Raw genomic sequence first — 20,418 nt, forward strand, 5'->3', positions numbered from 1 at the left:
GGACTCACTCTTACCAATCTTTTTTCCCCTAACGAAGCCTTCACTGGCCTCGTCTCATACAACAATGAGTCGTCGTTCTCCAAGCATATACTCCTTCTCTGAAGAAGAGAAGATGGGTTTGCTCGACAACAGATCCGTCTCCGACGCTGACAGCGACAGCGGGAGAGATGACCAAGATCATCGACCTCACTATGACAAATGGGCCGGTCCCATTCTTGCCCCTGTCGACTACATTCGTTCAACTCCTTGGAGGGTTTATCTCATTCGTTTCGCCTGGTTCTTCGTTCCCAGCTATCTTCAGGGACGACATGCCCGGGATCAAATTCGACCTGCCAAGCTCGCTCCTACTGCATACCTCGACGGCATGAGAGGCGTTGCCGCCTTGGTTGTCTTGTTCTGTCATTTCTTCTACCAGGCATTCGTCATTGCCAAAGGCTGGGGCTGCGATGATGCTCACTACAACATTCTGAAGCTGCCAATACTCCGACTTTGGTATCAAGGACCTCCAGCTGTCTGTCTCTTCTTCGTCATTTCTGGATACGCCCTCTCCTATAGACCCCTCAAGCTTATCCGGAGTCACAACACCCAGGACTTTTCGACAACCATGAGCTCTCTCGTTTTCCGTCGAGGTGTTCGTCTCTATCTACCAACTGCCATCTCAACCTTGATGATAGTTTCCTTCATTCGCCTAGGTGTTTACGAGAAAACTCGAGAATTCGCTATGGACACCACCTATATGAGGAATGTCAGAGAGCCTCACCCACCGCGTCTTGCAACAAACTATGCTCAATTCACCGACTGGGCCAAGGACATGTTCAAGTTTGTTCATGTCTTTAGCTGGAAGACACACGGTGGAAGTACCAGTAAGTCTAAGAGCTCATACACACGAACGTAACTAACCATTCATAAAGACTACGACCAGCACCTGTGGACCATCCCCGTCGAGTTCCGATGCTCTTTGTACCTGTTCCTCACTCTGGTGGCCACTGCTCGTCTTCGCACCCAGTACCGATTGATCACTGTCTTCAGTATCATGCTATTCACCTACCGAAACTCGCGTTGGGAGCTCCTCATGTTCCTCTGTGGCATGGTGCTCGCCGAGATTGATCTTAGTCGTGGCGCTCACGTCTCATCTCCTGCCTTGCCAATGGAAGAGAAGACCTCACCTACTCGTCCCCGTTGGTACCAGCGGATCTTCTGGGCAATTGTCAGCATTGTAGGCCTTTACCTTATGAGTCAACCTGACCAGGGAGGCGAGAGAACACCTGGGTGGGTTTACCTCACGTCGTTGATTCCTAAGTGGTGGGACGCCGAGAAGTATCGATACTGGCAATGCGCGGGTGCCGTTGTGTTCGTCCTCGCAGTGAGCCGCTCGGCTAGCTGGCAACGTATCTTCAACTCGCCTTTCGTGCAATACCTAGGGAAGATCTCCTACGCCCTCTACCTGATGCATGGACCCGTCATCCACGCATTCGGATACCATTTCGAGAAATGGGCCTACGGCGTGACAGGAGTCGAAGGACACCGGTTCACTGCAGGCTTTCTCTTGAGTTCATTTTTTGTGATCCCAACCGTCTTCTGGTGGGCTGATGTTTTTTGGCGAGCTGTCGACATTCCCACGGTTAAGTTCGCCAAGTGGTGGGAGAACAAACTCATAGCCAAGGCGGATTAGTATTCGCCAAACGAAACAAACTCATCATGGTATTTGGCGTTCTCGGGGTTGAGTCTTCTAGGGAGGTTGTTCATCGCAACCAAGTCCCATTGCATGGCGTTCAGGCGGTTGATTTTCATCATACAGATGGCGATACAGTTAGACGAAGTAGAGGTTCCATCTTGTTTCTGGGAGACTGAGAAGTCTTCTAATCCTATATGGCAAGAATTCTAGCTCCATACTGAGTTATAAAACAGCCAAATTATACGAATAACTGTTAAGTCATGCTGGAGTTTAATTTGTGGTTGCAGCTAGATAGCTACCCAGTCGAGCTTGACACCGGTAGACGTTCAAATTGTAGCCAATAGTGCCGAGAAAAGTGCACAAACAAATCGCATCTTTTTTGTCTAGCATCCATCTGTATACCTCTATGTGATACCATGAACTCCTTGCTGCCGTGTATACTAAAGATCACCCTGTTCAATCTTCATCAGATCGGTTATACACTCTCTTTCCAGCTACCCAAGTCTCTTTGACTCTCAATGTCCGCAGCTCTTCTATGTCATAAGATTCTATGGGTTTATCAAGAACAACCCAGTCAGCCAAAGCGCCCTCACGGATCACGCCAGCACGACCATCGAGAAAGGCGCCATAAGCAGGAGCTCCAGTGAACCCCCAAACGGCTTCATCCAAGCTCAACGCTTCGTCTGTGTACCAGCCATCAGGACTGTCGTCGGTTCCACGGCCGGTATGGGGACTACGACGTGCTACGGCAGCATAAATGCCCTGAAATGGATTCGGGGGTTCGACAGGGAAATCACTGCCAAGGACAGGACGGGCAGGAAGAAGAGAACTCATGCGGTAGGCGGAGGATGAGATGCGGTCTTTGCCCAGGCGAGATTGCGCGTACTTCATATCCGATGTTGCATGCGTGGGTTGGATGGAAGGGATGATTCCAAGGGAGAGAATACGCTTTTGGTCATCTGGGTGAATGATCTGTGCATGCTCAATACGGAAGCGATGCCGGGACTGGCAAGCTGCACGTGCTTCAATCTGATCCTGAGAGTCGTGCGAAGATTGGCCAGGTGTTGAAGGAGAGGCGCCTTGGGCAGTGGCCTCATTGAGACACTGTTGAACAAGGGCTGCCTCGAGAGCGTCAACGGCATTGCGGTTTGCAAGGTCGCCGATAGCATGGATGTTGACCTGGTAGCCATCCGCAGCCCAGCGTTGAGCCACGTTGGTGAGAGCAGAGGTATTGATAAGGAGCGAACCTGATGTCCAAGGATGATCCGAGTAGGGGTCAAGAAGCGCACTTCCCCAGCTACCCAAAGCCCCGTCTTCTCAAGTTAGTTATCTTGTCGACTATGTTGTCAAAATTACGCACCTGCAAACAATTTGACGCTTTGAACAGCAAAACTGTCATCATCCCGGGCAAACTTGACAGCTTCGTCTGGGCAGTATGAGTTACGCTGGGGGCATTCCAACATGGCGTACACACGAAGAGTCCAGTCTTCACTCGACGATAGCTCGTTGTACATAGTCAGAGTTTCAGACGTCGATCCAGCATCGTGTATACCCACGAGACCAACCTCATTGAGCTTTTTCATAGCAGTTCTAATCGTGCGAGCTTTGAAGTCCCGATCTGGTTGGGGCCATATTGATATCACTAAATCCATGGCATTGTCACAGAAGACGCCAAGTCCAGGTTCTCGGATAATTTCGCCTCCTGGGATTACCTCTGGGAGGTCTGCTGGGAGGAGGTCCAGGACTGGCTGCGAGACCCAGGTGCAGTGGACATCGATGCGGTCGAGCATGATGTGGACGTTGCTCAGCTCTGGGTCTTGAGTAATATCGGCCTGCAGTAACTTTTCAGCAGGAATTCGAGATGCTTTTTGTTCTACTTACAGCAGTTGGCATCCGACCAAAGAATGTCTGGTCCCATCCAACACCACGAACCCAATTATCCTTGGAACCAGCTCCTGGGTTTTCAGAGATATAGCTCTTGATCCTAGTACGCACTTCCTCCAGAGACTGGGCCCCGAACAAATCAACAGAGTGTAGAAACTCTCCGTACTGAAGCAAGTGGCCATGACCATCCCAAAGCCCTGGGATAACATGGCCATCCACCGTTGTATGATCAGCATCACTTGGTCCGACATCAGTAAAAATCCCACTAGTGACAGTGAAGCATTGAGCCTCAGTCTGCTCGGGATCGTGAGTTCGGATAGACTTGTAGCAGTATGTAACCGGATCTTCGTTTTCTGAAGCTGTGAGTGGCTTTTGAAGGTGGTATGCGACTGCAAATGCGACGATTATGAGGGGGAGGATGAGACCCCATCTGATGAAGGAGCCTGCAGCAGTCATTGTTGACAATTTTGCCCTTTAATTGACGCCAGACAGTAGCATTGACTCAATGTTGGGTAATTGTAGTGTTTAAAAGCACTGAAACTCGTAAAGAAAAGGAAAATTGATGAGTGTTGAGAGTGACAATTATTGGATGCAGTCAATGATAATGAGGTGCATGTTATCGATAAGATATTTAACATATGGTGGGGGACAGTCACTCAACAAGGAACCACACTCTATTATCATCGCCCAAGCCTCTTTACTGCATGAACATACAAAACATCTCGTACATTTCTCGAATGCTTCACTTTGTTTAAACACTTTTGAGTACAAAAATAAAATACACTCTTCATTACTGTCTTGTAGGGTTACTTCTCACTTCCACAGAAGCCTACTTACCCCAGACATTGAGCAAACTGACTACATACTAATAATTCGCCCAGAGGATAGGATCAAGATCCTTTTGCCACTTGGGGACAAGCATGTAGCGATAGTCCAGGTAGAGTCTTCCCAGTCTCTCTCGCTGCTCCCTCTCGTTACCCTCCTGATACTGGGACGCCATCTCCTTATCCTCCTGGTACTTGGAGTTATAGAGGACAGGATCGAGATCTTTCTGAATAGGTTTGACGAGCATGGCTCGGTATTGCATGTAGAGAGCTGAGATACGCTCGTACTGCTTCTCTTCGTCTCCATCGGCGAGTAAAGGACTTACCTTGTCATCTTGTTCCTCTACATCTTCCTTCTCCTCCACCTCTTTCTCTGCGTCTTCCTCCTTTTCAGACCTCTTTCTCTCAAACATCGGCGTTGTTGTTCGCTGCTGTGTTTTGAACTCCCTGATTCTATCATTGATGTCCTTGATGCTGTCCTTGGCATTCTTCTCGTAGTTCTCTTTGTAGTACTCCTTCGCTTTAGGCAGCCTGTCCTTGTACCTCATCATGTCCTTGTGTTGATATTGGCCTTTGTGTTTGTCATCGCCAACCTTGTGGATATCGTAGAGCTTGCATCCAGTGGGTTTCAGACACTTGTAAACCTTGAATTTCCCGGTGATCAAGTAGACGGGTTTGTACTCGTCGTCTTCCTGGTCACCGAATTCCAGTTGCTTCCCGATACCAGCGTAGAGCTCGTCTTCCTGCTTCTCATGCTCGAGATCTGGATCAATCTGTTCCTGGCGTTTCCCGTTCTTCTTCCTGCATCCGCAACAATTGTTTTTATCGCCTCTTTTAACCTTCTTTCCACATCCGTGGCCATCATCCTCGTCACGTCTTTTGACCTTCTTTCCGCATCCGTGGCCATCGTCCTCATCGCGTTTGTTAACTTTGTTCGTTTTGACCTTCTTCTTCTTCTTCTCCTTGCTCTCCGTCTCTTTTTCTTCTTTGTCCTCTTTATCTTCAAGTGCCTCGGTGTCTTCTTGGACCTCTTTGGCAAACTCAACAGCAGCCTTAACCCTGCGTTCGACTTCCACCTCAGCCTTTCGTAAATCCTTTCTCAGTCTATCATGTTCCTCTTGAGCTTTTCCCCACTTGAGTACAGCGATATTGAACAGCTCCTGTAGTTCGTACGCCTCCTGGAGCTTAATGATTGCCTGTCGAGTCTTTGTTTCCAGAGTTTCATCTCCATCAGTCTGTTCTTCGGTTTTATCGGTATTTTTGTCCCGGCGGTCCAGGTCCGAATCCTCTTCCGTGTCCTTGTCCTTGTCGGCAGAAGTGCTGGTTTTTGATGTAGTATTGGAAGCCAAAGCTTTAACAAAGCCCAAAGCAGTATTAGAGACCAATGAAGCTTTGGAGACCGAAGCAGCCTTGGAGCCCAGAGCAGTATTAGAGATCGAAGCATCACTAGAGACTGAGGAAGTACCGGAGACTGAGGTAACACCAAAGGCCGATGTAGTATCAGAGGCTGAAGCAGTATCAGAGGTTGAAGTAGTATCAGAAACTGAGGCAACACCAAAGGCCGATGCACTATCAGAGGCTGAGGTAACACCAAAGGCTGATGTAGTATCAGAAGCTGAAGCAGTATCAGAGGCCGATGCAGTGTCAATAACTGTGGGAGTTATGGTGATGGTTGTGGTAGTCCTCGTAACCGACACATCCTCAGTCGATGAAGTACTGGAATCAGATGTGCTATCTCCAGAAGCAACAGAAGGAGGTGCTGAAGTTACAGAAGAACCTGGTGCCTCGGACGATGATATCTTGTCACTGCCAACAGTGGCTGACGAGGTCGCAGCAGACTTGTTTCCAGTGCCAGCGGCAGTGTTAGTGGCTTGGGCAGCGGCAGCGACAGCATTAGCAGGAGCTTTCAATCCTCCAGGATACAAGGTAGGCATAGCAGCAACAAGCTTGTCCAATCTGGTAGAAGCCGAGATCCATGAGGAGCGACTGTCAACCATCCACTTGGGTGGGCAAGGGATGGCAGCGGCATGCCCAGCAAGGGCAGCCACAAGAACAAAACTATAATGCATCGTAACGATCAAGATGAATTGAAAAAAAAAAACGATTAATAGATCGAAAAACTAGTCTTGCAGTTGAGGGGAGCAGGGCATTATATACACCAAAGAGTGACAAGATCTGAGTTCTCGAGTAATGCCATCTGTTCCGTACGCAAAGTATATAAATACAACACACCAATAATATCATACAAGTTGACACCATCACGATGATTGTCTGGCTCGATTTGTCGAGTGGCCAAGCGAGTTCAAATAGGAACACATCTAACTAGATAAGATTCAGCACCATCCATGAGAGGTTGGGTGAATAACATCACACCAAGGTCAGATGACTCTGCTGGGACCAATATATTCGCATGATATCGAAAACCCAAAAGCAAACCAGGGAGGCAAAGTATTTACTTACACAAGCCTCAAAAACTTCACGCAGATAAAACCGAGACGGAAAGCACGTTCATCCGAGGAAATCGTCAATTGTGGCGTAAAAACATGTCGGTCATAATATCGGAATAAAATCATCATGCCAACAAACCCAAAGTAAACCGAAATCCCCTCCTTATCGTTACAGCTACGCATTAGCAAGTCTTATCAATACACAGAACCAATCAAGGGTAATCTGTCTTCTGATTATTCCCCTCACGTTCAAGACTTGCTGAAAAGTTTCTTGAACGCACCCTTGATACCTGATGGCTTCCTGTCGTCATCCCTTGTTTGTGCCCTGCGTCGCTCTTCGTGTCGCGCTTTGCGGCGGGTGTCCTCCGTGTCCATTCTGACATGCTTGACGGGCCGGGGCTCTTTCTCTCCATCTCTCGTTCTCTCCTTGTCTCTCGTCCTCTCTCGGTCCCTATCCTTCTCCCGCGCTGGTTCAGGGGCAGGGGCAGGATCATCACGTGGACGGCGTGATGATCGAGGACGTGGCTCTTCGGCGGAAGGATGAGTACTACGTCTATTTCGTGTCGAGGAACGTTTGGGTGAGTCCTCTGGCAGGGCATCTCTTGTGCGTTCTCTAACCGGCTCTGCAACAGGAACCTCCTCGTGAGGTGGGGGAGTAGCATCCAAGACACGTTCAGAGTTCTTGGCGGTAAACAGCTTCTTGTCAGGTGAAACTGATTCTTCGCGAGTGCGCTCCCTGTGCTCTTCGTGCCGAGGCCTACTGGAATGGCTTTGCCGACGTGACCGGCGGTGTCGTTCTCCCTCGGCCTCTGGCTGTGGTTCTAGCTCTGGGAATGGCTCACGTTCGGGTTCTGGCTCACGCGCGGGCTCTTTGCCCTTGCTTCGCCTTTCCCTATCCCTCTCTTTATCCTTTTCTTCTTGTCGTGACTCACGGTAGCGTGAGGGCTCGCGTCTTCGGTTGGTTTCCTCCCGTGTTCGTCGTTCTGACTTTTCTGCTTTGCGTCTATCGTGGGCGGCCTGCTCATCTACCGTTCGACGTTTGTGGCCAGAACTGCCAGAACTTCCAGAATTGTTATCTGCAGAGAAACCACTGTCTCGTCTGGGTGTTCTGGGAGACGTGTCGGGCAGCCCTGACTCGGCCGTGTCGGCTCGATGGCGACGGTGAGCATGAGAAGATCGCTTTCTGCGCTCTCGGCCCTCGTCTTCTTGAGGGAGGCTACGTGAAGTAGGCTCTTCAACCTTGCGTGATTCGCGTGGTCGCAAGTCTTCGTCGCGGCGATAGCCCTTGATTTTCGATTCTTCAGATCCACGAGAACTTCTAGACTTGGCATCGGCCTCACCACGCGAGTCACGAGGTGGCATTTCTTCTTCGTCACGGTGACGACGATACCGAGATTCATCATCTCGATAAGAATGTCGGCGACGGCGGCTCTCATCTTCGTCTCGAGATCGATGAGCTCGCCTCTCTTCATCGGTGCGATGTCTTCGCTCTCGTTCTTCTTCACCGCGGCTGCCGTCAGAGCGTTGTGACGCATGCGAGTGCCGGCGCCTACGGTGTCTGTCTCTGTCTCTGTCTCTATCGCTGCGCGACGAGTCAGATTCTCTGCTCCTGTCGTCTGCAAACAAGTCAGCATTAGACTTGTGAAACTCATCGAGTTCATCCTCAAAGCTTCCCCGCGGTGTAGAAACGACTGGGAAGTTGTAGTCATTAGGTTCTGTATTCATCTGATGTTCCAGATTAGGTACATCTCTGCCCCTGAAGTGATCGAAAGGCGATGGGCTGCCAGGAGGACTCAGCGCCTCAGCGGTGGCATAAATGACTACAGCTGCAGCCAGTGTATCCTCAGCCTGCTGAATCGACTTCTTTCGAGTCCGCCTCAAGGTGCGAGATCGCTGTAGATCAATCATCTCTGCATCCGGAATCACGATGCCGGGGCTGGGTGGTCTTTGGACTTCAGACTCTGCAGTTGAACTAGCTGAAATGGGCGGCCGAAATGCGGCATCTCGGAGTCCCTCATCAACAGTGACCGTCGGTTGCCTGAGGTCGTGTTTCAAAGGAGCTCTAGACGGCTCGCCGTCGGCCTGGAAAGAATGGGGCCTGGCGACGACCTCTGTCTGCGCTGCCATTCTTGAGGATTCACCCTGTGTCTCCAAAGAAGGGCGACCGAGCGGAGGACGCACTGGAACTTTGACTGGCTCACTTTCAGTACGTGGTGGCTGAGGTCGTTGTGTAGGCTTTGCATCGGAGGGCCGGCTCACAGCAGGGACGAAGATGGGGTCTTTGGTGTAGACTTCAGTCACAGGACGAACTCTTAATGATCTTCGTGGTCGTTGCTGTTGGGTCAAGAATGTCCGAGGTGGCTCATTGCGGGACGAAGAACGTGTACGTGATTTAGAACCAGATCGCTTCGGGGTCTCTGGCATGGCAGCAACCGCCTTGCCTTTATCACGGTAAGGGATATCGACAACCTTGACGGCCACATTTTCAGGCCGGCTAAGCCCCACAGACTTCATCTCAGCCGCTTGAGCAGGCTTTGGCTCTGAGTGCTGAGTGTCATCTGTGTCTGGAGTCTTGACCTCATAGAGCCTATTATCGAGCGCTTCCTGCTGGGGCAGCCATTCATCGACAACATGCGCCTCATTCTCAATGGCTCTGGTTACCTCTGTGGGCGTGTCGGGAAGTTGAACATCCGACAATCCTTCGCTCTTTTCTTCGTGTACTGTTTGATTTTCCTCAGTGTCCTCGGTTGACCCAGGAACTTGAGTGACTTGCCCGAGGTTACGTGGTGCACCGATCCTGTCAATGCCGATAGGAGAGATATCCCTAGAAACATGGGTATCGTCGTCACTATCATCATCGGTAACAGTTTCCGCTGGGGGTTCCTGGTCCATCTCGTCTTTGGTGATGCTGGTGATATGTTCGCTCTCTGCATCCACCCCAGAGTCGGACACTTCTGGGTCTCGGTCTTCCAACTCATTTTGTAAAGGTTCATCATCATTCAGGGCTGCAATGTTTTGAGCGGCACCAGGGGACGTTGTCAGTCTTTCAGATGAAAGTTGAGCATCAGTTGTCAGGATTTCCGGCAGTACAGAAAATGTTGGCTCATCGTGTTCAGACTCATCATCAGCATCAGAATCCGAATCCGAATCCGAATCGTTTTTTTTATTGGGGACAATCGAATTTGATGAAGGATCTTGCGCCTGGGGTGCATTCTCCTCTTCGTCATCTTCAGACTCGGTGTCTGCCTCGGAGAGCTCTTGCAATACATCGGGAACTGGAACCTCGTTGGACTGTTTCTCAACTACTGACTCGGGTGATGGAGATCTTGGTATAGCAGTAGACTCATCGAGTCTCGTAGTGGCTTCATCTTGGGCAGGAGCTGAAGGTTCTAGGAGAATATTTTCGGGTGTAGATTGTAGAAGATCGGGGTTCGGGGAATGCGGGCGAGAATGGTGATCTGGAACCTCTTTCCCTATTGTGTCTGATTCTGTGGACACCGAAGAAGCAGAGTCAGAAAGATCTTGTTCCTCATCTTCGACTGCGGTATGATCCAGTGATTCTGAGGGCTTTGTTTGATGTGCGGCCGGTGATGCTGGTGCGAGAGGTTCAAGTGGAGCTTCATCGCCTGGTTGAGATTGATGCTCGGCGATTGTTGACTTTGAAACGAAAGTTGGTTCCGGTGTGGGCAGATTACCTCTGTCAATAATTTGACTTCCTTGGTCTGCATCGTCGTCATCATCGTCGTCGTCATCATATCCATCAATATCTGCCTCGACTGTCTCGAATTGTGAACTATCCAAAGCCATATCAGTGTCCCGGCGCTCAGGACTGGGTGGAGCATGTTCGGGATCTTCATCGTCACCCTCATCCGACGTAGAATCGTCGTCCTCTTTGACAGCGGCCGATACAGCATCGACTGATGAACTATGATCGACGGCGAGAGCAGGTCTATCCAGCTCCGTACCCAAGCCACGTTCTTCGGTAGGATCTCTTGTTTGCTCAAGTTTATCGCTAACTTCAGATTTCTCGGCTTCAGAAGCTTCAGAACCATCGTCAGAATCATCATCAGAGTCGGTATCGTTGTCCTTAAGCGCCATAGTCTCTCCAACGGTTTCATCTTGTCCCGAAGCTGGCCCACGTAGTTCATAAGAAACGTCATTATCCTGAACCTCGAGGTCCCGCTTGGTAAGAGGGTCGGATGACAGATCAATTGAGGAGCGTCGAGAAGTAGCACTCTGTCGGTCAACATTGCTGACGTTATCGTCTGTATCATCATCTGAGTCGACATCTTGGTGAGAATCCTTGTAATGAATATCGACGGAGCTGGCGGGTACAGGAGAGGATCGTCCATTGATAGACCTGGACGCTTCATGGTCGTCATCTTCAGACTCATCTGGTGAGCTGGCATTGGATGCAACGTCACTCGCCTGTCTTTCAATGACTGTTTCTGTTCTTGAACCAAACCCGTCATGTTTGGGGCCATCTTGCGGGACTATGTCGTCTTCTCGACTTTCAGCTGGCTCAGTCACCTGTGGCTGCTCCAGGATTCGGTTATGGATCGCGAGTGGCTCCTCTAATTCCGACTCGTCATCCTCGATGGATTCATTCTCCGACAAATCCGAGTTTGAGTCTTGCCCATCGGGTTCTGCAACGCTCGCCTCAGGCTCCTGGGATAGTCCTCGGGATGTCTGCAGTACATGGCCGAAGTCGGTTTCCAGAATTTTGGGTTGGTGAGTAAGATCCAGTGTATTGGTAGGCTGCAATAGCCCTGATGGTGAATTGTTCACGTCTGGTTCGGCATGACCGATACTGTCTTTGCTGTCGAGAGGATGTATTTGAGACTTTTCGGCCGCTGTGCGCGAAGACGTCGAAATTTTTGAATCTTGATCAGAAACTACCGAAGCCGATGGTGATGATGCGCTGCGAGCAATTGTGACAGGAAAATATGAATCCATTCTCCCAGACTTCTCATTGCCATCATGAGTATTGTAAGATGGCTCTGAGTCTGGTTCCCTGGTAAGTGTCTCAGTCGTCTCGGGCTGCAGAGGCAGAGGCTGGGGAGTCGCGGTAGCAATTGAGTCGACGTTTACAGTGTCAATTTCCTTGACAGCGTCTTCCGATTGGCCTGAAATACCCTGGCCGTGTGGAGCGCCAGGTGTGGGCTCTCTAGCGTTGCTGGTGGCTGGGTGCTTCTCAACCAGATCGCCATCCTGGAGATCAAGATCCAGAGTCTTATTCAAGACTCGATCTTGTGGGTCTTCGTCCACCGCTAATTGAGTTTCTTGTAGTCCTGGCATCGTGATTCCTGTGGCAGCCTGGTTATTCTGGTCGCCTGGCGCTTCAGTCATTGATGACCGGCTCTTGAGTTTGTAGCGTTGGCTTTCTGGAAGTTCCTGGGTATCGTTTGAAAGCAACTCTAAAGCGCCATGATCCATCTCTTCATTCAACTCCGTAGAATTTCCATAGTTTTGTGCAAAATCAAAAGGGGTATTTTGTAAAGAACCATTTTCCTCACCTTTTTTGATCGGCCTCCTGGTCCTTGGAATTGGTCCGAGAGTGTCCTTGCTCTCTTCATCTTCTTTCGCCCTCGTATCTTCTTTGGTGGCGGCTTTGACTGGCTCGTCTTCCGTCTTTTCTGCTTCGGCAGGAGGTACATCAGCAGAGTCATCAACAGGTTTGGCGATGGCATCCTCGGGCTCCGGAGCTGGTGCTTCTTCTGCAAGTTTTGCTTCACCCTCTCCTTCTGGTGGACAAGGTTTCTGTGCTGCTGCTGCTGTCGCATCGACTGCTTTGTCGTCAGTAGAGACTGTGTCGCCGGCCGGGGGCTCTTCAGAAGCAGGCACAGGTTCTACTGTTGGAGTCTCTTCCGTAACTTCGTCAGCCGTAGCAATCTCCTTGGATTCTTCCTGGGCAGCGATGGGCAGTGGCTGATTGAGCTCGCCTTCAGCTACAGGTGCGGATGCAAGTGGTTCTTCTGCTGGCTTGGCATCGTCGCCTGCCTTGTCGTCAGAGATTGCAGGAGCTTCGGTATGCTCCTCTTCGGCAGGTTTGTTTTCTTCCTCTAGTGTATCGTCAGCTGGTGCGGAGCCTTCCTGTGGCTCTTCTTGAGCTGGAGCCGTCTGTTCTTGCTCGGCCAGTTTCTCCTCGGGCACCGATGCATCTTTCACGGGTTCGGCCTCTGCCTCTGCTTCTGGCTCTTTGTCTTGCTCGGGAGCCTCAACAACAGGCTCAGCCTCAGAAACCTCAAGTTCCTTCGAAGTATCGCCAGCTACCGTAGGCTCCTCTGCTGGCTCGGCCTCAGGGGCATCTGATTCCTTTGACTCATCGCTAGGGGCTGCCAGCGGCTCTGACCTATCATCAGATGCTTGAGCTGTTTCTTCTGGCTTCTCATCCATCGCTGGTGGCTCTGCAGCTGGCTCTTGTTCAGCAGTCTTGTCCGTCTCCTTGGCTTCGCCATCTTCAGGTGCAGGAGCGGGGGCATCCAGTTCCTTATCAGAAAGCTCGGTCACTATTTGCTCTGTCACGCCATCGGGGTGAGTTGCGCCTTCGGGTTTGTCGTCAACTTCAGTTGCGTCATCAGGTGCGGCACCTGGTGCTTCGCTTTCTCCTGAATCAACACCCGCTGCAGGCGGTTCCTCTGTTTTTTCGCCAGTCGAAGGTGTGACTTCTGGTGCTGCCGGCTTCTCATCAGAAGTTTCAGCTACGTCCTGTATGTTTTCGGTACCTATAGGTGTTTCTGCAGCTGGTTTCCCCTCCGAGGTCGCATCGACTATTTCTTCTGGCTTGCTCGCTACAGAACCATCCGGTGTCTCTTGCTTGTCGTCAACTACAGGGACTTCATCTGCGGGATCCTTGTCGGAAAGTCCAGCATCTTCAGCTGTCTGCTGTGCAGACTGTGTCACTTCCAAGTCCTTGTTGTCCGAAGTAAGCTCATCGTCAGTCATCTTGCAGTCCAAAGGCGGCAATTCAGTTTCAGGTTTCTCGTCCTGTCCTGTCGCCTCATCAATTGGCTGCTTGGCTTCCTCCTCGGCGACAGGTTCGACTAGCTCTGCTGTTTCTTTCGTAGAAACGAGTGGACTTTCCTCCGGTTTGTTTTCGTCTGCACCAGAGGCTACTGGTTCTTGAGTTTCCTCGGCATCTGTGCGGGGTGTAGGTACGTCGTTGCTTTCAGGCTCCTTGGACACTTCGTTGTCGAGCACGGATTTGACTTGTACAGCCTCGTCGAGCGGTTCCTGTACAGCAACCTCTGCTTCAACGACTGAATCCTTGCTGTCTTCGCTATCAACCTGGGTGTTTGCCGCATCTGTGTCTGAAGCATCAGGAGTGTGTGAGGTCTTGTCATCTAATGGTGAATCATCTTCCAGCTTGACAGACATTTGCGATGTTTCTGCATCGACGGCCTTGTCTGCAGTAGACACAATAGTATCGTCGTCATCACTGTCCTCAGAAGCAGAATCATCAGAAGTGTCGCCCTCAGCGGGATCAATCTCTGCTGCTCCTTCCTTAACAGCAGGCTCTGGCTTCGTATGAAGTGCATCAGACTTTTCTGCTGTGGACTCTGGTTCCTTCTCGTCAACAGTATTAACTGATTCCACTGCTTCAGTACCATCTGCTGATTTTGTTGGCAATATCTCGGCTATTTCTTCATTGGAAGGAGCAGCAGATGCATCGATTTTCTCTGCAGAGATATCAGGAGGTGAAGGCTCATCCTTCTTATCATCAGCTGATTCCGTGATCAGAGACTCAGAGTCATCTTCTGTCGCCGGGTCTAGTGCATCGTTCTCTGCAAGAGCTGGTTCCTGTTCTGTAATCTTGACAGGGGACGTGTCTGTGGCTTTGTCACTTTCTTCTGGTTGATGTTCGGAATCGGAATCCTCATCTTCATCATCTTCATCATCTTCATCATCTTCATCATCTTCACTCTCAGATGTTGCTTCCGAATCACTCGGGTTTACCACAACAGCACTGTCTTTATCTTCGGTAACTGCAGTTTTCGGTTTCGAAATCTCAACATCATTCTTCTCGGGCTCGGCGGCCGAAACGGATGCTTCGGCCTCTGCCGGAGCCTTCTTAGATTCGACCTTCTTTTCCAATGGTGACGGCTCCTCCTCGGTTTCTTTGGGCATTTCTTCTACAAATGGTTTGGTGGAATCCACTTCACTATCAGCACTTGTAGCAAGTTCAGTCGATTTGCCTCCGATGCTCTCTGTGTCCGAATCGTCAACGTCTTTGTTGCTGACAACCTCCACAGGCGCGGCATTATCTAGCTCGACATCCGACTCTGCCTCGGACGAGTCCTCATCTTCAGAAGAATCATCTTTAGGCGCATCCACTTGTTCAGGTTCCACGTCGATTTCTGACTTAACAACAGCCTCGGCAGTCTCTTTTACTGATTCAGCAGTAAATTCAGATTTTATAGAAGACTCAGACTTAGGAGCTGGTTCAGATTTGGGGGCAGGTTCGGCCGCTGATTCAGTGGTCAGCACAGGCTCGACTGCTGACTTGTCAGAGGCGGACTCGGTCTCGGAGTCGGAAGGCGGCTCGTCTAAGGCAGTGTTCTCGTCAGCTTTAGGCTCAGCAGTTGGCTTGAGTTCCGTAGACGGCGCATCAGGTGCTGGTTCAGAAGCTTGCTTATCAGAGTCTGCCTTGGCCTCGACAGCAGGTTCAGCGGCAGGTTCAGCGGCAGGTTCAGCGGCAGGCTCAGCGGCAGGCTCAGCGGCAGGCTCAGCGGCAGGCTCAGCGGCAGGCTCAGCGGCAGGCTCAGCGGCAGGCTCAGCGGCAGGCTCAGCGGCAGGCTTAACAGTAGGTTCGGCAGCAGGCTTGACAGCAGGCTCAGTTACTGGCTGGTCAGATGCAGTCTCGGGCACAGAAGGTGGCTCGTCGGAGGCGGCGTTCTCGACAACTTCAGGCTCAGAAACCGGCTCAGCGGCCTTTTCGGCAACCTCAGGCTCGGTAGTAGGTTCGGTGGGAGGCTTGTCCAAAGCAGGCTCAGGGTCGACAGGGGCTTTAACCTCAGCAACAGTCTCAATCTTGGGCTCTGGAGCTGGTTTGTCTACGATTGCCTCTTCCGTAACTTCGGGCTCAGCGGTGATTTCAGCAATGGGGTTGTCAGATTCAGACTTGGCAGCCTCTGGCTCAGAAACTTGTTTAACGGCGGCCTTCTCGACTGCTTCAGGCTCAGCAGCAGTCTCGGGCTTAGCAGTAGTCTCAGGTTCAGCAGCAGTCTCAACAGTCCTCTCGACTACTTCAGGTTCAGTAGCGGGTTCGGCAGTAGGTTCATCGGAGGGAGCTTCAGGATCAGCAGTAGTCTCAGGCTCCGGCCCCGGAGTTGATTCGTTGGGGAGAGCATTTTCGGCAGCTTCGGTGTCGGTAGGAGACTCAGTAGCTGGGTTATCAGTCTTGATCTCGGTAGAAGTCCCAGGCTCAGAAGTTGATTCATCAGGGGGGGGCTTTTCAGAAACTACAGGCTCAACAGGAGCTTCTGGCTCGACAGTGGGCTCAGTCGTGACTTCGGCTGCTGCTTCATCGGGAGGGGTAACTGCTGGCTCAGTTGTGACTGGTATCTCGATACCACTCTTGCTGCCCTTCTTCTTCTTTTTCTTCTTGTTCTTCTTTGATGTTGAAGCAGTTACATCTTCTGTCTGGGCGACGTCCGTGGGAGGAGCCTCTTCCTTGGGAGCCTCTTCCTTGGGAGCCTCTTCCTTGGGAGCCTCTTCCTTGGGAGCCTCTTCCTTGGGAGCCTCTTCCTTGGCGGACTCTGCCACCCGCACCTGTTCTACGACTGTCTCGTCGCTAGCCCCCTTGCCCGCCTCCGAATGTACAACATCAGGGATTGGCGCCTCCTTCTCAACCGGCACGTTGTCTGCGTCTTCAGCATTATCCTTCTCAGATAGAGCAGCTATAGTGTCGTCGTCCTTTTCGGCTTCTTCTGCAGGAGAAGATTCTTCACTGTCGGTAGAAACAGCTGGCTTCTCGTCCTCCACGTCCTTTTTATCTTCCGTAGGCACCTGAGCGTCGTCCTTGTCGCTAGATTCTGTCTTCTCTGGCTCACTAGATCGCTCAGCTTCGGCAAGTTTTTTATCGGCCTTATCATCTGAAGAAGGGGCTTCTTCTGGCGCTGACAGTGCCTCGTCACTCTCGACTGGCTTGCCTTCGGGCTCGTCTTCTGTGTCCTTAGCGGGTACCTCCTCAGAGGCATTATTGATTTCGGTCTTATCAGGGGCTTTCTCGGGCTCCGAAGGCGCTTCAGAGGTGGTAACTTCACCTGCGTCCACTGGTTTGTCTTCCTCAGGCTTGGGATTATCTGCCGTTTCAGGCTCTTGCGCAGTTTCAAGTGTCTTGGCGTCATTCTCCGCTCCAACAGCCTCAGGAGATACCTCTTCCACGGCAGGCGCAGACGAGGGCTCTTCTACTGATTTATCTTCAGCTGTGGATTCATCTACAGGATCTGACTCTTCGTCTGTAGGCTTGGGCTCAGGTTCGGCTTCGTTAGACTTATCCACTGCTGAAGTCTCACTCGCAGTCTTTGGCTCTTCTACGGCATTGTCTTCCTTTGTCGATGGTTCCTCCATTTTTGGTTCCTCGGCAGGTGTTGGCTCGTCGACAGGTGCTGGATCTTCTGAAGGCTCTGGATCCTCAGCAGGTTTTGGCTCTTCTGCAAAATTATCTTCTTTTGTTGAGGGTCCCTCTACAGTTTTTGATTCCTCGGCTGACTCTGGTTGCTCAGCAGGCGTTGACTCTTCAGCAGGTGCTGGCTCCTCGGAAGGCTTGGGCTCTTCGACAGGCGCTGACTCTTCCACGGTTTTTGGTTCTTCGGCAGGCTTTGATTCTTCAACTGGTTTTGCCTCTTCGGCAGGTGCTGGCTCCTCAGTAGACGTTGGCTCTTTTGAAGACTCTGGTTCCTCGACAGGCGTTGGCTCCTCGGAAGGCGTTGACTCTTCAGCAGGTGTTGACTCTTCGGCAGATTTTGGCTCCTCAGCTGGCTCTGGTTGCTCATCAGCCTTTGGCTCTTCTGAAGGCTTTGGTTCCTCAGGTGCTGATTCTTCCACAGCTTTTGGTTCTTCGACAGGCGTTGATTCCTCGGCAGGCGTTGGCTCTTCTGTGGACTCTGGTTTTTCGACGGGCTTTGATTCTTCAGCAGGCACTGTTTCCGCCGGTTCCTCGACAGGCGTTGGCTCCTCGGAGGGCTTGAGCTCTTCGGCAGGCTTGGGATCTTCGGCAGGCGCTGGTTCTTCTGAAGGGGCTTCGTCCTTCGGGGGTTCTGAAGGAGTTAATGTCTTTTCCACTGGCTGGACCTCCGCTTCGGGCTCGGAAGTTTTAGTTTCCTCTGCCTTTGGCTCAGCCGGCGCAGTTACCTCATTTTGCTTGTCCTTAACAGGAGGCTGTGAGTCGGAGGCTTTGTCTTTGGAAGAGCCAACCTCCTTTGACGAAGAGTGTGAGTGTTTTGGCTTGTGATGATGGGATTTCTCAGACTTTGCAGCTGCTTTCTTCTTGTCTTTTTCCTCTTTCTCCTTCTTCTCCTTCTTTTCCTTCTCTTTCTTCTCCTTTTCCTTCTTCTTCTTCTTCTGGCTCTTGCTTGGGGATTTAGGTTCATCAGCCATTGAAGGTTCATCATCATCGTTGTCGCTACCCTTTTCCGGAATGTCAACTGCCTCGGGCCCAATTGCCTTTTCTTCCTTTGGGGGAGCCTCTTCGCTGGTGGGTGCTTCAGCTGCTGGTGTCTCTGCCGTGGGAACTTCGTCTGTAGGCTTCTCGTCTTCTTTGACAGTGTCTTCCCGAGATGCATCCTCCTTGCCGACTGTGTCGTTCTGAGCTGGAGCTGGAGCTTGAGCGGCCTCCTCAGAAGCCGGTGTCTCATCCGAAGCTGCATCTTCCTTTACGGGTGGCTCTCCAGCAGGTGCTTCCTCCTCGTGAGCTTCATCGTCTTGGGTGTCTTTGACTGGTTCGTCCTCTTTGGACGCCGCCTCTGGTGTGGTTGCCTCCTCATCAGCAGCCTCGTCCTCTGCGGCTGGTTCATCCTTGGTATCGGCGTTGTCCTGTGTTCCGGCCGTTTCAGGTTCGTCAGTCTTTGCCTCTGCCTCCTTCTCCTCCTCTACCTTCTCCGGCTCTTTCCTCTCCTCAGCAATCGGAGGTGGGGGAATTGGTATATGGGGAGCTTCTGGTATCGACTTTGAGTCTTTTCTCTTACTCTTCTTGCTCTTCTTCTGACTTGATGAGGCTGCTGACGGCTCATCATGTGCAGGAGGTTCTTGTGATGGGGGTGGAGGTGGGGGTGGCATAAAAGCTGCTTGTTCAGCGGCTGCTGCTGCTGCCTTGTCTTTCTGCTTCTTCAGTTTCTTTTTATCCTTCTTTGATAATGTTGGTGATGGGGGTGCCATTGGCACCCTTGGAAGTCCTTGTGAGTACGCATCCCCACCTATATGTATACGTCTCAGTATAAAAAACAGACGACAAACACTAAATCAAGTTCAACTCACCTTGGTATGGATTCTCGACATCATCCTCCGCGTCTGATAGTTCGGGTTGTGAATACTGAATATTTGAGAAATTGGAAAACTGTACATTGCCCCAATTAATTTGTGTCCTACCACTAGGGACAGGGTAATTATAGTTGTAGCCGTAGCCGTAACTCATACTTTCTCTTCTTTATCCGCTTCTGACATAATGAAAAAGGGATCTCAACAGGAAAAAATCCCTGGGGAACAAGTCTATTATCTTGCTTCTTCTTGCAGCACGCCAGTTAGGCAATCGGGTAGCTGCAGTAGGGCACCGAGTGTTAGATCTTCCAGGTCCTGAAGCCGCATGTATATCAAGCCTCCTACCTACCTGGGAAGTACCCGTAAAAATTGTAGCGTATACAGATAGTCTGTGTGTGTGTCGCAATTGGGGGTGTATAATGTTCAGATGCCAGGTTGGGGTATCATGCGGCGTACTGCAGAGGGCGACAGACAGCACAGCAAATAAAAAAATCAATAAAAAAGTCTATTGGACGGTAAGACAAAAGAAGAATGGTTGTAAGATCAGTAACGTTGATTTGCAAGATGCAAGGCTCGGATCATAACGGGCGAATGGGTGGGAGGTCCGGAGAGGTCATTCACGAGCGGTATTCTTGAGGCGAACGGACGTTGGATGGGTCCGGTTTCGATTTCTCTTTCGCTCTCTGCGTCTGCGGGTTGCTGGCTGGGTAAAGACAGAAAAAAAAAAGCATGCAGGCCTGACAAAGCCCAGTCCCCTGCTTGCGATGGGCCACAGGCGCCCAAAAAAACCATGGATGATAGCGACTGCTGCATCGTGCCTAATGCGCAATTGGCCCATGCAGGACCGACGTTGGCTGGCGCCACGTCGCTGGGGCGGTAGAGGTTGGGTTCCATATAGAGTACAGTAAGGCGAGCCTGACCAAATGGGGCGAGCGATCAAGAATCAACGAGGTTGAACAATGATGCATTGAATCATCAAGACGAGCCAAGTGTCGATGAGGCCTAGTTCTAGTTATTGCGGCCCAATAAAATCTACCCTTTTTTTTTTTCTTACTTGATACTGTAACAGAATCAATACTGTATGTACTGTAGGTATGAATGGACCTGCATG

General features: G+C 51.0%; 4 protein-coding genes across 4 annotated transcripts; 1 reads left to right on the plus strand and 3 right to left on the minus strand.

The window, feature by feature from the left end:
- Nucleotides 1–64: 64 nt before the first annotated feature.
- Nucleotides 65–1,672, plus strand: FSST1_005908 (acyltransferase family-domain-containing protein; the record flags this gene model as incomplete). Its single annotated transcript, XM_083232226.1, has 2 exons — nt 65–863; nt 912–1,672. The coding sequence occupies 2 exons, from the start codon at nt 65–67 to the stop codon at nt 1,670–1,672; spliced, it is 1,560 nt and encodes a 519-aa protein (XP_083089338.1).
- A 459-nt stretch (nt 1,673–2,131) lies between these two features.
- Nucleotides 2,132–4,015, minus strand: FSST1_005909 (amidohydrolase 3; the record flags this gene model as incomplete). Its single annotated transcript, XM_083232227.1, has 3 exons — nt 2,132–2,988; nt 3,036–3,507; nt 3,557–4,015. 3 exons carry the CDS (start codon nt 4,013–4,015, stop codon nt 2,132–2,134), a joined length of 1,788 nt encoding a protein of 595 aa, XP_083089339.1.
- Nucleotides 4,016–4,424: 409 nt separating this feature from the next.
- Nucleotides 4,425–6,452, minus strand: FSST1_005910 (uncharacterized protein; the record flags this gene model as incomplete). The annotated part of the gene is made up of 1 exon (XM_083232228.1): nt 4,425–6,452. The coding sequence occupies one exon, from the start codon at nt 6,450–6,452 to the stop codon at nt 4,425–4,427; it is 2,028 nt and encodes a 675-aa protein (XP_083089340.1).
- A 627-nt stretch (nt 6,453–7,079) lies between these two features.
- FSST1_005911 (uncharacterized protein) lies at nt 7,080–19,464 on the minus strand (the record flags this gene model as incomplete). Its single annotated transcript, XM_083232229.1, has 2 exons — nt 7,080–19,246; nt 19,308–19,464. The coding sequence occupies 2 exons, from the start codon at nt 19,462–19,464 to the stop codon at nt 7,080–7,082; spliced, it is 12,324 nt and encodes a 4,107-aa protein (XP_083089341.1).
- Between the last annotated feature and the right edge of the window lie 954 nt (nt 19,465–20,418).

Source organism: Fusarium sambucinum, chromosome I (genome assembly GCF_050947815.1).
Source record: "Fusarium sambucinum isolate potato_lamoka chromosome I, whole genome shotgun sequence".
Lineage (NCBI taxonomy): Eukaryota > Fungi > Ascomycota > Sordariomycetes > Hypocreales > Nectriaceae > Fusarium > Fusarium sambucinum.